This window comes from Silurus meridionalis, chromosome 17 (genome assembly GCF_014805685.1).
Source record: "Silurus meridionalis isolate SWU-2019-XX chromosome 17, ASM1480568v1, whole genome shotgun sequence".
Taxonomy (NCBI): domain Eukaryota; kingdom Metazoa; phylum Chordata; class Actinopteri; order Siluriformes; family Siluridae; genus Silurus; species Silurus meridionalis.
The window spans coordinates 4,480,985-4,493,297 of NC_060900.1; the positions used below are offsets into that span (position 1 = coordinate 4,480,985).

The following is a 12,313-nucleotide window of genomic DNA, read 5'->3' on the forward strand; positions in this document are numbered from 1 at the left end:
AGCGTTCACTCTGAATAGACGTGTCAATCAAGGGAATGCTTGTAAAACTCTATGTCATAGAGCAGTCAAGCTCAAGGCGCGTGTGATCTGCAAGCAGGATCAACGGCGCAAGAGTTTGATTCCGTAGCAAAAAGAAAGAAAGAGAGAAGGAAGGAGGGAGAGAGGGGGGCACGGGGAAGGGAGAAGGTTCCCGGCTTTTCTGACTCATGCAATTTTGGACTCCTTCGCTCCATTTGTGGTCATAGCAGCTCCGTTCCCCTTGATGAGATGCAGAGGAGATGGAGTGAGGAGTGCTAGCGAAGTATCGTCGTGCGAAGCACAACACACACACACAACACAAAACAGCCCCCCCTCCTCCACTCAAGCATTCTTTACTTAAATCGTGGAGTCCCTCTCCTTCTTTTCCCTCACTTAACGTCTCCCTCTTTCTTTCTGTAACTCCTCCCCTCAGGGTAATCCGACATCCAGAGGTGAGGCATGAAACATTCCTTTCCTGCAAATGGACCAACGCTTTCTCACGGCATACAAACAACCCACGGAGTTCAAAAAAACGAAACCCAGCGAAACTCACCATCACAGAGGAAAGGCTACTGTGCTCTCGATCCTGTTAGTGAAGATGCCGCGATTCTTTCCGATCCTTCTCTGAAAAGGTTTACGGTCCCAGGCATCTGCGACGGGCTGCGCGCGAGCAAAAGCGACAGAACGATCGCGGTGAACGAGTGCGCCTTGAATAGACACGCGCGCTGACGCCTCTAAGCCGCGCTGCCATCGCAAAACAAAACGCCCACGCACACACTCACTCTGATCCCTGCCTTCTTTTGCTTTTACCTCCCTCCCTCCCTCCCTCTCTCTCGCTCTCTCTCTATCGCTCTCTACTCCCCCCCCCCTCCTACTTTCACTCTTTCCCTTTCAGTACAGAAGCTGTGAGCCGGCCCCCTTTGAAAGCAGAGACCAATAGACAAATAGGATCAATTCTTCACTCCGGCGCTGTCCCTCCGTGCGGCATGCAGAGAGAGAAGGAGGGAACAAGCAACAGGCGGCAGGAGACGAAAGTGTGTGTGAGCGAGAAGAAAAGCACGTTTCCGCTTTCTCTCCTCTTATCTTGTGGTTCCACCCTGGCAACCGTGCACCCGCATACACACACCCCCACACAGCCACCCAGTTTCACCTCCCCATGTCCTGTTGTCAAACAGAGAAGAACCTCGCTGACAGCAAGTAAACAGAAGGCACGCTTGTCCAGAGCAACTACTCGAAGTGCAGCGTTAAAGGAAAAAGAATTGCAACACGTTTCTGCAATAAACTGCGCGCTCACGCAAAACACAATTGCAATAGACGCCTACAAGCGCACGAAATATGTTTTACTGCTTCCTGCAATCTCATTCATGTACAGAATAATATCCAAACCTGCTCATAGCACGTGGTATTCGTTCTTTCCCTAGAACGGTTTTTATATTTAAGAAGGTAAAAAGGCAAAGATGCTTTTTTTTACTTGTCACATTTACATTACAGCACGGTGAAATTCTTTCTTCACATACCCCAGCGATGTTAGGAAGCTGGGGTTGGGAATAATACAGGGCCCCTGGAGCACAGCGGGTTAAGGGCCTTTACTCAGGGGCCCAAATGTGGCAGCGTGGCGATATTGGCGGCTTCCTGACCTCTCAATCCGTATCCCAGAGCCTTAATCACCGAGCTCCCATTTCCCCTGTGGTTTAAAGTTTCTATAGTAACAGCTTGTTCGTGAGGATTTATACGACGGATGCAACGTATAAATGCAAAAGACGTGCAATCATTAATTAACATCTACGTCTCTATTGTCAGTACTCAAAAGAAAGGACTTGAGGAACTAATGAAATGGTTCCACAACATTGAACAGATCCCCTAAATGAATCCTCAGTGACTTATATTATTCTGTCACTAATGCGTAATTAATACATTAATACAAATTCAAAAAACTTGAATTTGTACCCTTGGGGGAACTGCTGGCAAAATGGCTGTGGAAAATACAAAACAAAACAAAAAAACATTCGAGTTGAACAGTAAAGAGCTGAACAGTGATGCTCCGTCACAACGCTCAGCCGTTTCTTATTTTCCACTCACGATAAGACACGTAAGCGACTTATTCCTTCTGCGTTTCTGTATCTGGAATAACCAGACGTTTCAAAATCAGCTATGAAGATAGTTTCCATGGTCCTCATTATCACACTATTAATCATGTTCCAATCCACCCTGGCCAGTTTGAGCTATGTATAAGTTCATTGCACCACCTACCGCTATCGAGAAGAACTGGAAAACCCATCTGAGTGCCTTCCGTTCTTATGCTTACATAAACTGGAGAAATTCTTTGTAATTTACTATGTTGGCAATTATGGAAAGTTATCCGTGTAAATGAGAGGAGGCAGGCGGCCATCTCATGCTCTTCTATCCCAGTTTGGTTGCTGGTTTGCCAAAGCGGCAGCAGTGGTGGCAGGTGGTGGGTGGCCTCGCCCTGGGGGAGTGTGTGGGTGGCAGCATATGTAAGCGCATATGAGCGAGCGTGAGCCTGAGAAACTGTGTGTGTCCAAATCAATGAGTGTTTTCAGGAACCGAGGCAACAGCGACTGCCTGACCCATATTGTGCGTACAGTGCTCTCTGTAAGTAGCACACACACACAGAGAGAGAGAGAGAGAGAGAGAGAGAGAGAGAGAGAGAGAGAGAGAGAGAGAGAGAAAGAGAAAGAGAAAGAGAGAGAGTTTAATCAGTTTAACCCATGACCCACCTCCCTTTCTTTTGCAGAAAAGATATTTAGAAATCAGAGCAAGCTGAACAGGCCTGACAGCACCTGCCACATTACACAATCGTTCATTTTTATGAAATGCTTTCCTGCCCTGCACTCCTGCTGACTTGCACTTCATTTATCCCCACTGAGAGAATCCCCAACTTGCCTGTGGACACCCCAGGGGTCAACTTCATGGGCAGAACTAACACCCTACCTGCAGCAATGTACTGTTCAAAAACTGGTTAGAAGATAGGTCAATGATTATTTTTTTTGGATATATATATATTATATATATATATATATATAAAAAAAAGAAAAAAGGGGGGTGGGGGAGTTGCAACTGCTGCCTGATATATTTTCGTTTCCAGTCAAGGAAAACGTTGCTTTTTAAAATCTATGATTTATTTAGGGTTGCAGCTATCGATTATCTTTTGTGATCGTGTATTCTACCGATTATTCAGTCGATTAATCGGGTAATCGGATAAAAACTACTTTTCCTTTATTAAAGAGCAATTCTAGATATACAAGAGAAGAAAAAACGGGTCTCTTAAAATGAACCTAGTCATTAGTTTACTGCTAAAACTGCAACACAAGAATATCTGTGAAAACTAAACCGATTTAGTGCATTTAATTGCCATATTACAACAAAAACGCAAACAAATATATAAATAAAAATAAAAAAATCTATTTCAATATACGTTTTAAAATAGTACCCGTGCTGTACTGTGTCTTTTTACGTTTTAGTTTGAAATGATCCCGTAGTATGGAGACGGATGATCCGCTGTGGGAGCAGCCGAAAGAGAAAGAAGTTTGAAATGACCCCAGACTTTGGAAACTTTTTTCTCCCCGTTCCTCCTTTTTTTATTTGGCAGCGTCTCCTGTTCAGAGTGCTCCAGAGTTAAACAGTTAGTGGATAAAAACTTTACTGGTCAAACACGCAGCAATTTACCAATCAGGGTCGAGCGCGCGCTCTGTTTTTCACATAAACTGAGTCGACTAGGTAAAAAATAATAAAAATAAATAAATAAATAAATAAATAAATAAAAAAACCCAAAAACCCAGGAGATATATTACATTGGATACTCAAGCATATTTGAACGCAAATACTTTTGTACTTTTACTCAAGTGAAAGTTTAAAGGAAGCATTTTTACTTTTACTGTATTAATATTTGACCTGCTGTATCGCTTCTTTAACTCAACTACATGCTTCGTGTACTTCGCCCACCACTGCTTTTGGGAAACGACTGAAATTAAAGTTGGAAACTGAGTTTTTTGGGGTTTTTTTTGGACGAACACGCCGTTTTCAAATGTATTTGGATCGGTGCAGACGTAGCCTTTGTTTAATGTATTTTTTGACATATTCTTAATTTTAACTTTCTTTCGGCTTCTCACCACAGCGGATCATCCGCATGTTTGATTTGGCACGTTTTTTCGCTGGATGCCCTTCCTAACGCAACCCTCCACATTTATCCAGGCTTGTGCAACCCTAATGGCTGGTGAGCGTGCCGCATCCTAACCACTAGACCACTAGGGAACCTATATTCTTAATTTTATACTTTAGAAAAAAACAAACAGAGCAGTAGTATAGAAACAAATATTTTTCAATACTCAGAAAATCAAATCAAATTCTATACTTTGTTCATTCTTTTCCAAAATGTATAATAACCCTGTGTTTCGTGCTCGTTTTTGTTTCAAAATACATTACATTGCTTTATAAATGAGTTAGAGGTTTTCTGCAGGAATACGCTCTTAACGCTCAGAGTCAACAGACGTGGCTGGTGGGTGGAGACACGGTTGGTCCTGGTAGCTGGGACAGGTGGACACGACGGGCGTCAGGTTAGCAGTGCCAGGCGGCCGCAGCTTCGCCACCCAGAGAGGGCTAAGGCCCTGCACGGCTCCGAAAAAACATCTACCCATACTGCTTAGGCCAACGCTAGTGCCGAACGCTTCATCCAAGACATACACTCACTTGCTTAAAACACACACAATTCAACTCACAGTAGTGCCATCTGTCTGCATGGAGTGAGGTCTGTAAATCCAGCCAGGTTTTTCAGAAAGAAACAGACTTTAATTAATCTCTCTCTCCCTCTGTGTGTGTGTGTGTGTGTGTGTGTGTGTGTGTGTGTGTGTATATATATATATATATATATATATATATATATATATATATATATATATATATATATATAGAGGGAAATCTTTACCATTTACTACAAAACAAAATCCACACGCCCACTGCATTATCTATAGACATAATGATGACAAACTGGCATGTGCGCCACACACACACACACACACACACACACACACACACACACACACACACACACACACACAATTTTAATTAGATTTTTTTGCCTTATTATTTTGTAGGATGTAACGGTACACAAACTTTAAAGTTCGGTTCAATTTCGTTACAGTTTGGGGGAAGAAATACAAAACGTACAATTGCTTGTCGTTTATTATTATATATATTATAATATAATATATGGCAGTTTATTATTATTTATATTCGTGATCAACATTTTAACAGTTTACATCTTTAAAAAAATAAAATAAAATGCTTCGTTAAAAAAAATATACAAAATATTTTATAATATTTTATAAAAAATTTAATGAATCAAATTAATAAAGTGCAAAACACTTATTATACTGATTAAATTGAGTCACTGAATTAAATTGCCACAAATTTAATCGATTAAATAAAATTTTACAAATAGAAACAATTAAATAGTTTGCATTTGTTACACCCCAAGTGGGAATTCCCAGTTTAACTGTTCTGCTTATTTCAGCAGACTTTAACAAATGTCTTCATTCCTACTATCCTTCATTCAATCACTCCCTCGATATGTGGAATTGTCAGGAATTTCATTTTTTAAGAGAAATTCTTGAAGCTGGGCATAACGCTAAAGAATCAATAGCACTAGCGTTAGCCGCTAACCAGGAAGTGGCTAGCGGCTAATGCTAGCAATAAAGATTCAAGATTTTTTTTCTTTCTCTTTTCATTTAACTGCAAGTTGTATCCTGCATATAACTATGTTTGTGACAAATCAAAAATCATAGTAGTGAGTCGCCACAGTGACACTGCGCTAACTCTAGTTTCTTTTTTATACTCCTGGCATTGTTGTTTCTTTTCAATTTAAAAAATAATAATAAAAAATGCGCTCATTGTGCGAGACAGAGACTAAACAATCATGCGGTCCGCCACTTTATACGTTCCCGAGGAAACTCCGAATTGAACTTTGTTCTGCATTCGGAACACGTGTACCAAACCGAAAACCGTATACCAAAAACTTTCTGTACAAATATGTGCACCATTATATGTGCATCATGTTGTCACACATGAATAACTTGATCTCAAGACTTGTTTGGAATCAGTTTGACGTTCTGAGATACTTCTTTCGACTTATTTCAGCATGGTCTCAAGCTAATACAATATTTTATTTTCCCGATTTTCCAAACAGCATGCTGGTGTTCTGACTTGCCATTACAGAATATAAAATAGCCTCAAGTTATCATCTGATAATTTAAAAATTTTTAATTATATAAGTTAGAGGCCGATTGTGCCGCAAATTAGGCTGATTATCATACAGGCGCATCTGACACACCAAACCGTGTTTGTACGATTTGAGCTTGCGTGAGGGAACATAACGCTCCAATACCAGCAGGTGGCAGTAGTGTGTATGCAGCATCCAAACAGGGAAACTGGAAGAGCTAGAACTGCGAATATATAAAGTAAGTGGTGTTTACATCTGCCACGATCATTACTTATGGATTGGTGTAGCCTTTTTCAATCATGTCCGCTAAGTTACAAAGACAAGCAAGAATGACAACAAGAGTATTCAGTTGTTTTTTTTTTCGTGTGCGCTCATTCGCTAAATAGCCAATAAGGGGGGTGGGGGTGATCAGTCTCTTTCTTGCTGTTCTCGTTCTTGGCCGCTGATTCGAAATTAAAATATCAAAACATGACCACGTCCCAAATTTAAAGGAATTAAAAAAATAACAATATCGTATAATAAAAGCATTTTACTGCAAATAATGAGAGAAATAGAGTCAAGACGTCAATACACATTATAAGGAAAATGTTTGTGGACACCTGACCATAAGATGTGTATGTGCTTTTAACATCCCAGTCCACATTTAGTTCCTATTTTCTGCTTAAATAACCACCATTCTTCTGGGAAGATTTAGGATTTTGGAGAGTGCTTACGGAGATTTGTGCTCATTCAACCACAAGGGTGTTCGTAAAGTCAGGGTATTCCGTGTTAGTGTTCCAATTCATTCCAAATGCTGGATAATAGGATTGAGTTCCGAGCTCTATCGTCTCAATCTGTGTAAACCACAATTTCATAGAGTTGGCTTTGTGCACAGGGGCATTGTCATGCTGGAACAGGTTTGGGTTTTTTTAGTTTTTGAAGGGGAAATCTCACGTCCTACTCCACATAGTGCATTTCGAAACAATGACATGGTAATCAACAACATGAAGTCAACTTTCCGTGCATATAAATAACTGCGAGCGAAGATCTGGCTACACTTTTTTTTTTGAACGTCCGTTCATCGTTTTTAAGTTTCCAAGCTGCTCTACACACTGACCCTCATCCCACTGATTAACCGCAGGGTTCGGTTGTGTACGTAGGGTTGCGTGTTACTTACATTGAACAGATTGGTTTTGTTTCTCTCGCAAAAAAGTCCTTGTGCAGGCATGTGCTTCAGCTGTTGCCATGGGACACTGCTCCCTAGCAACACATCCCTTGCCCATTGCAGATTCTGTAGAGACACAAAATGTATTCAGTTAGTTAGTGCATGCTTTTCACGTGTCACAGGGCATGTTTATGGATTAAATGTACACCGAACACACGTAGCAGTTACGAGTTAAATGGGAGTTAAATATTATCGCTTATTTCAACAACTCATTAAAAAATCAATTTGAGTGTGTGTGTGTGTGTGTGTATACGCATATACACACACATCATGACTCGCAGAATGTACCGTTCAGCATTTTGCTTATATAGCACTGCCTTCAGCACAAAAACCTAAACAGGAAGTCAACAGAAAAACCACAGCTGCAAGCTCTGTTAGTTTACGCCACATTCTGTGCGCACACACACACAACGACACCAAGGTTAGGTCTTTGCATAATCACAGTTCGGTTAGATGCAGCGTTATAGCTCTGACAGAGCCATGTGTATTCACAGAAGTGAAGCTGATTACAGCCTTTTCCGCAATTATCTCTCCGCCTGTCTCGCTCCCCCAACCGCCACGGATACTTTAATAATCGCCGAGGCGGCTTTCTTTTCTAATAACGACAATGGGGCTCAGGCATTCCCGGGAGCAAACGGAGATATTCACACGTGGATGAACGACCACAATAGCGTAGAACTTCTGGTGGGTTAAGCGACGTTGGCATGACCTGCGACCACATGAAAGCCCTTGAAATTAAAGGCGAAAGTCAAAGGTCAAAGAGAAGAGCGAAGCTGAGTGCGTTCCACATGTTAACCGCCAAAAAAAAAAAACAGTAAGGGAAAGCCCCTGGTCGGTCCCCTGCTTCAGGTGACCACATTGAACAATCACAAAGTGTGGGGTTTCCCTATTTACAGCGACTTCCTGTCGTGCTGAACGAAGCCTGAACTAACAGAGCGCATATTACATCCTGCGCTCATGTTGGCAACAAACGAGACAAGACCGACTGCCCAGCTTATGCTATCGCTCATGCCAATTGCCGTGAGTGCCCAAATGTGACACGCTCCGAATCAGTCCATTATGTCCATCAGGACCATATAATAATATTATAATACCAAATCAGGGTTGGCATCATTCTCCTGCGTTGCCACAAGCGCAGGATTAGGGAGTGGGAATAAAATATTACTTACAGGCCTGGACAAATATTAGATTAGCTATCTGTTCAGGAAAGTGGACATTAGCAAGTTCTGTGTTGTGGATGTGTGAGTAGGCAAACGAAGGCTGTGTCGGTTTTCTCCACGTGTTAAAGAAATAGCTGAAAAACACTTGTTATTCTTGAGATTTGACAGATTCAAACCCTAAACATTTACTGTAAAAAGAAGTGTTTTATAACGATCTGCTCTGCACATGCGGCGTTCTGAGGGATTTTAAATCACCATCCTAACGCTTGCAAGTGAAAGCAGTGGGTAGAGTGTAGGTCAAGGTGCACATCCTGCACCATGCTATATTTGCAACTATTTCAGAAACTATAAAAACCCTTTATAGATGGTGAAACCCGTACGCAGCTTTCACGTCTACTACACCATTTGCCGAAAAACTAATTCTGAAACCAAATTTACAAAACAAACAAACAAAAAAAAAAAATTCAGCTCGAGACTGTGCATTGGTTGAAAATATTGTGACTAGGATTTGCATATTAAAATCAATACTGGAAACTTTCCATAGGAATAAACTGGGAATTTACAAAATTGCAGGTTCGCCTATAACAGAGAACGTAAATGTAGTTGGAGAAATAAAATCTCGCAGGATGATTTTTATGTAATTTTAGTTAAATTTCTACCCTGAACATTCATCAATCACAGGCACACAGAACACACACACTGCAGGGTTTTTTGAGGCCACGCCCCCTACATGCACTGTGACATTCATCCATATCATAACGCACAACAATTCTTGAATCCTGCACGTCAAAAGTATTTGTGTAAATACATGTTTAAAACTTGGTGCTCCGTGTAAGCTATTGCGCAACAAAATTATACTAACAATTAAATCAAAGTCCAGTTCTGGATACACTTTATATACATTTCCCCAAATTTTTTATTAATTCCAAAAAAAATTCCTGGTAAGTTTCCAACTTGGAATATTTCCAAAATTCCCCAGATGAAGTCTCCATAGAAAGTTTCTGGAAATTTTTGCAACCATATTTTTGCAACTTTTGCAACCATAATAATAATAATAATAATAATAATAAAAAAAAGGGTTTACTAAACCTGTCATGTTTTTATTTATTTATTTATTTATTTTTGTTAGCATTTTGGTAGGCGCCCATATCCAACCTGCGATTATCTAATTGATTAAACTCTGGGTTTGCTCACTGGTCCAGCAGTCTTTGTGATGCTGGGATTTGAACTTACAACGTTCTGATCCAACATCTGAAACACTGAGCTGCCACCTCCCTTTTTTTTTTTGTCGATCCAGAACACATGGTGTTTCTGCAGTACTACAACTCTGTTCTTTGCTTTCATGTTGGATTTGCGTGATGCGGACTTGATGATTTAAAATGTATATTCCCCCCCCCCCCCCCCCCCCCGACCTGACCTGAGTTCTTACTACAAAAATTAAAAAGTAGGGACATATCGGTGCACGTATTCTTTTTGAACTTTTCCAGTACACGGCTTTCAGGTTCGGCGCACGCTTACCGAATGCAATCCTCATCATAGTTAAAATCTGAATTCTGGAACGTGGCGGTTGTGTAGTGTCACTGTTTGTTATTATAATAATTATTCAATGTAAAAACATGCACAACAATCCCACCGAGAGGTAGCGGCGTGTCTCTGTGGCTACTCACTCCATACCGGAAATACGATTTGATATCAAGGGAGTGAATCAATGAAGGATTGAAAGAATGAAGTAGGGCTGCTGCTATCGATTATTTTAGCGATCGAGAGCAATGCTAAATAAGAGAGAGAAAATAAGACGGGCCTCTTCAAATGAACAAGTAATTTGTTTCCTTTTTAGAAAAATTGCATACATAAATATCGGTAAAAATGAATTTAGTGCATTTAATTGCGATATACAACATTAGAATACAAATACTCAATTATTCTCACTCCTATTTATTCATTAAATCACACAGTAAAAAAGTAAAAAAAAAGTACAATGTTTTCCAGTTTATTTAATTTTATTTAATCAATTTAATTTGTGCAAATTTAATCGGTTACTCAATTTAATCAATATAATAAAAAAGTGTATTGCATTAATTTAATTTATTACATTTTTATTTTTTATAAAATATTATTTTATATATTATTGAACCCAGCAGGCATTTTATTTAAAATAGTAAACAAAATGTAAACTGGTGATGTCACATTTTAATAATAATTTTTAAAAAATGAATAAAGAAAAAAAACAAGCAATTTTGTTTTGTATTTCTTCCGGCTAACTGTGATGAAATTGACTTAAAAACTTGACTTAAGAGACACATACTGAAACGTAAATTTTGTGTAGCGTTACAGAGAGAGAAAGTATTTGAAAGTATGCATTAATAATAACCTGTGCAAACTACTGCTGGAATTGCAGAACTGTTTTTAGAAAAAAAGATTATCCAGAACATTGAGCGAATCAGATTCAAGAATCTAACAGCGCTAGTTGAAGCAAAATTCTGCATTATCAAAGCGATGACTAATTTCAGGTTAAAAAGAAACTACACATGTTTGCGATAGTCATTTTTCTTGTATTGTTTTCCAGAAACTTCTAGCTTTTAAGTGCCTTGAATAGTAAAAAAGTCATATAGCAGTAATAACATCTTATAACCTCTGAGTCTCACCTTGTGCGTCTTGCTGTAAGTATACAGGTGTGCGAGCCTATACAGACTCTTATAATGCTGAGGGAAGCGATTGAGGCAGAGAAACAGAGCTCTGACACACATCTCCACCAGCATTTTCCTCTGCTCCACCCGGCCTGTCGGTAGACACCGGGGCACCTCCAGCAGCTCGGGTGGTGCGGGTGGCTCGGGCCGGCGAGGGGCAGCGCGTAGCAGGGCGATCGATGCCTGAGTGGGTGTATCTGGGGCCGGGAATTTGGGGCCGGACATCTCGGGAGACATGATGGACAGAGTGGTGTCCGAGGACTCTTGGGAGAGTGTGGTGGAAGTGACGTCCATGTTCTTCTCCTCTGAGAAACGTCAGCAAAAAAAATGTGAATATAATTAAAGTACTGAATACTAAATTAAACTGTCATCAGTTTTGTAATACTGTCTGCACATCAATTATTTAAATAGTTTTACCTGCAAACATTATTTGGACAAAGGTTTATAGACACCTGACCATAAGATTTGCTTGTTAAACATCCCATTGAATCCCGTTTTCTGTCAGAATAACCTCCAGTCTTCTGATGTTCCAGATTTTGGAACGTGGTTGTGGCATGTTTATTCATACACAAAGGGTGTTAATAAAGTCCGAAAGACATCCAAAGACATCCTAAACATTTGAGTGCTTCCATCTGTGTGGAAACGGTTTGGGGGGGGTTGAACCACATATGACTGGAAAGTTAAGGTGTCCCAATACTTTTGTCCTAATAGTGTATCCCATTTAGACGTGTTCTAACAGTTCTAATTATTACCATTTCTGAACATTCGACATTGACGCATTTACTCAATTAAAGCCCATTAGGTGCTTAGTAACAACAATGAGTCCAATTCAGTCAGCAGCTTCAACATCCAGGCCAAGAAAAAGCCTTCAGCATTTTATTCATGACTGCCTGCTGGATGAGTGACTCAGTCAGAGTATTTTCCCCCCCAATCTATTAAACACAAGTAAAAAAAAAAAAAAAAAAAAAAAGTAAAAAGTTAAGATAAAAAAAATAAAAAAATGTATTAT

General features: G+C 40.0%; 1 protein-coding gene across 7 annotated transcripts in view; it reads right to left on the reverse strand.

Moving 5' to 3' along the window:
* The window catches only part of cabin1 (calcineurin binding protein 1), a 59,811-nt gene that overhangs the window by 26,728 nt on the left and 20,770 nt on the right, over nt 1–12,313 (reverse strand). For all 7 annotated transcript variants that reach the window (XM_046871419.1, XM_046871414.1, XM_046871417.1 and 4 more), the window contains 2 exons: nt 11,263–11,609; nt 7,410–7,523 (listed from right to left, as the gene is read on the reverse strand). In XM_046871419.1, the coding sequence (XP_046727375.1) occupies nt 7,410–7,523; nt 11,263–11,609 (461 nt within the window). The remainder of the gene's footprint in view (nt 1–7,409; nt 7,524–11,262; nt 11,610–12,313) is intronic.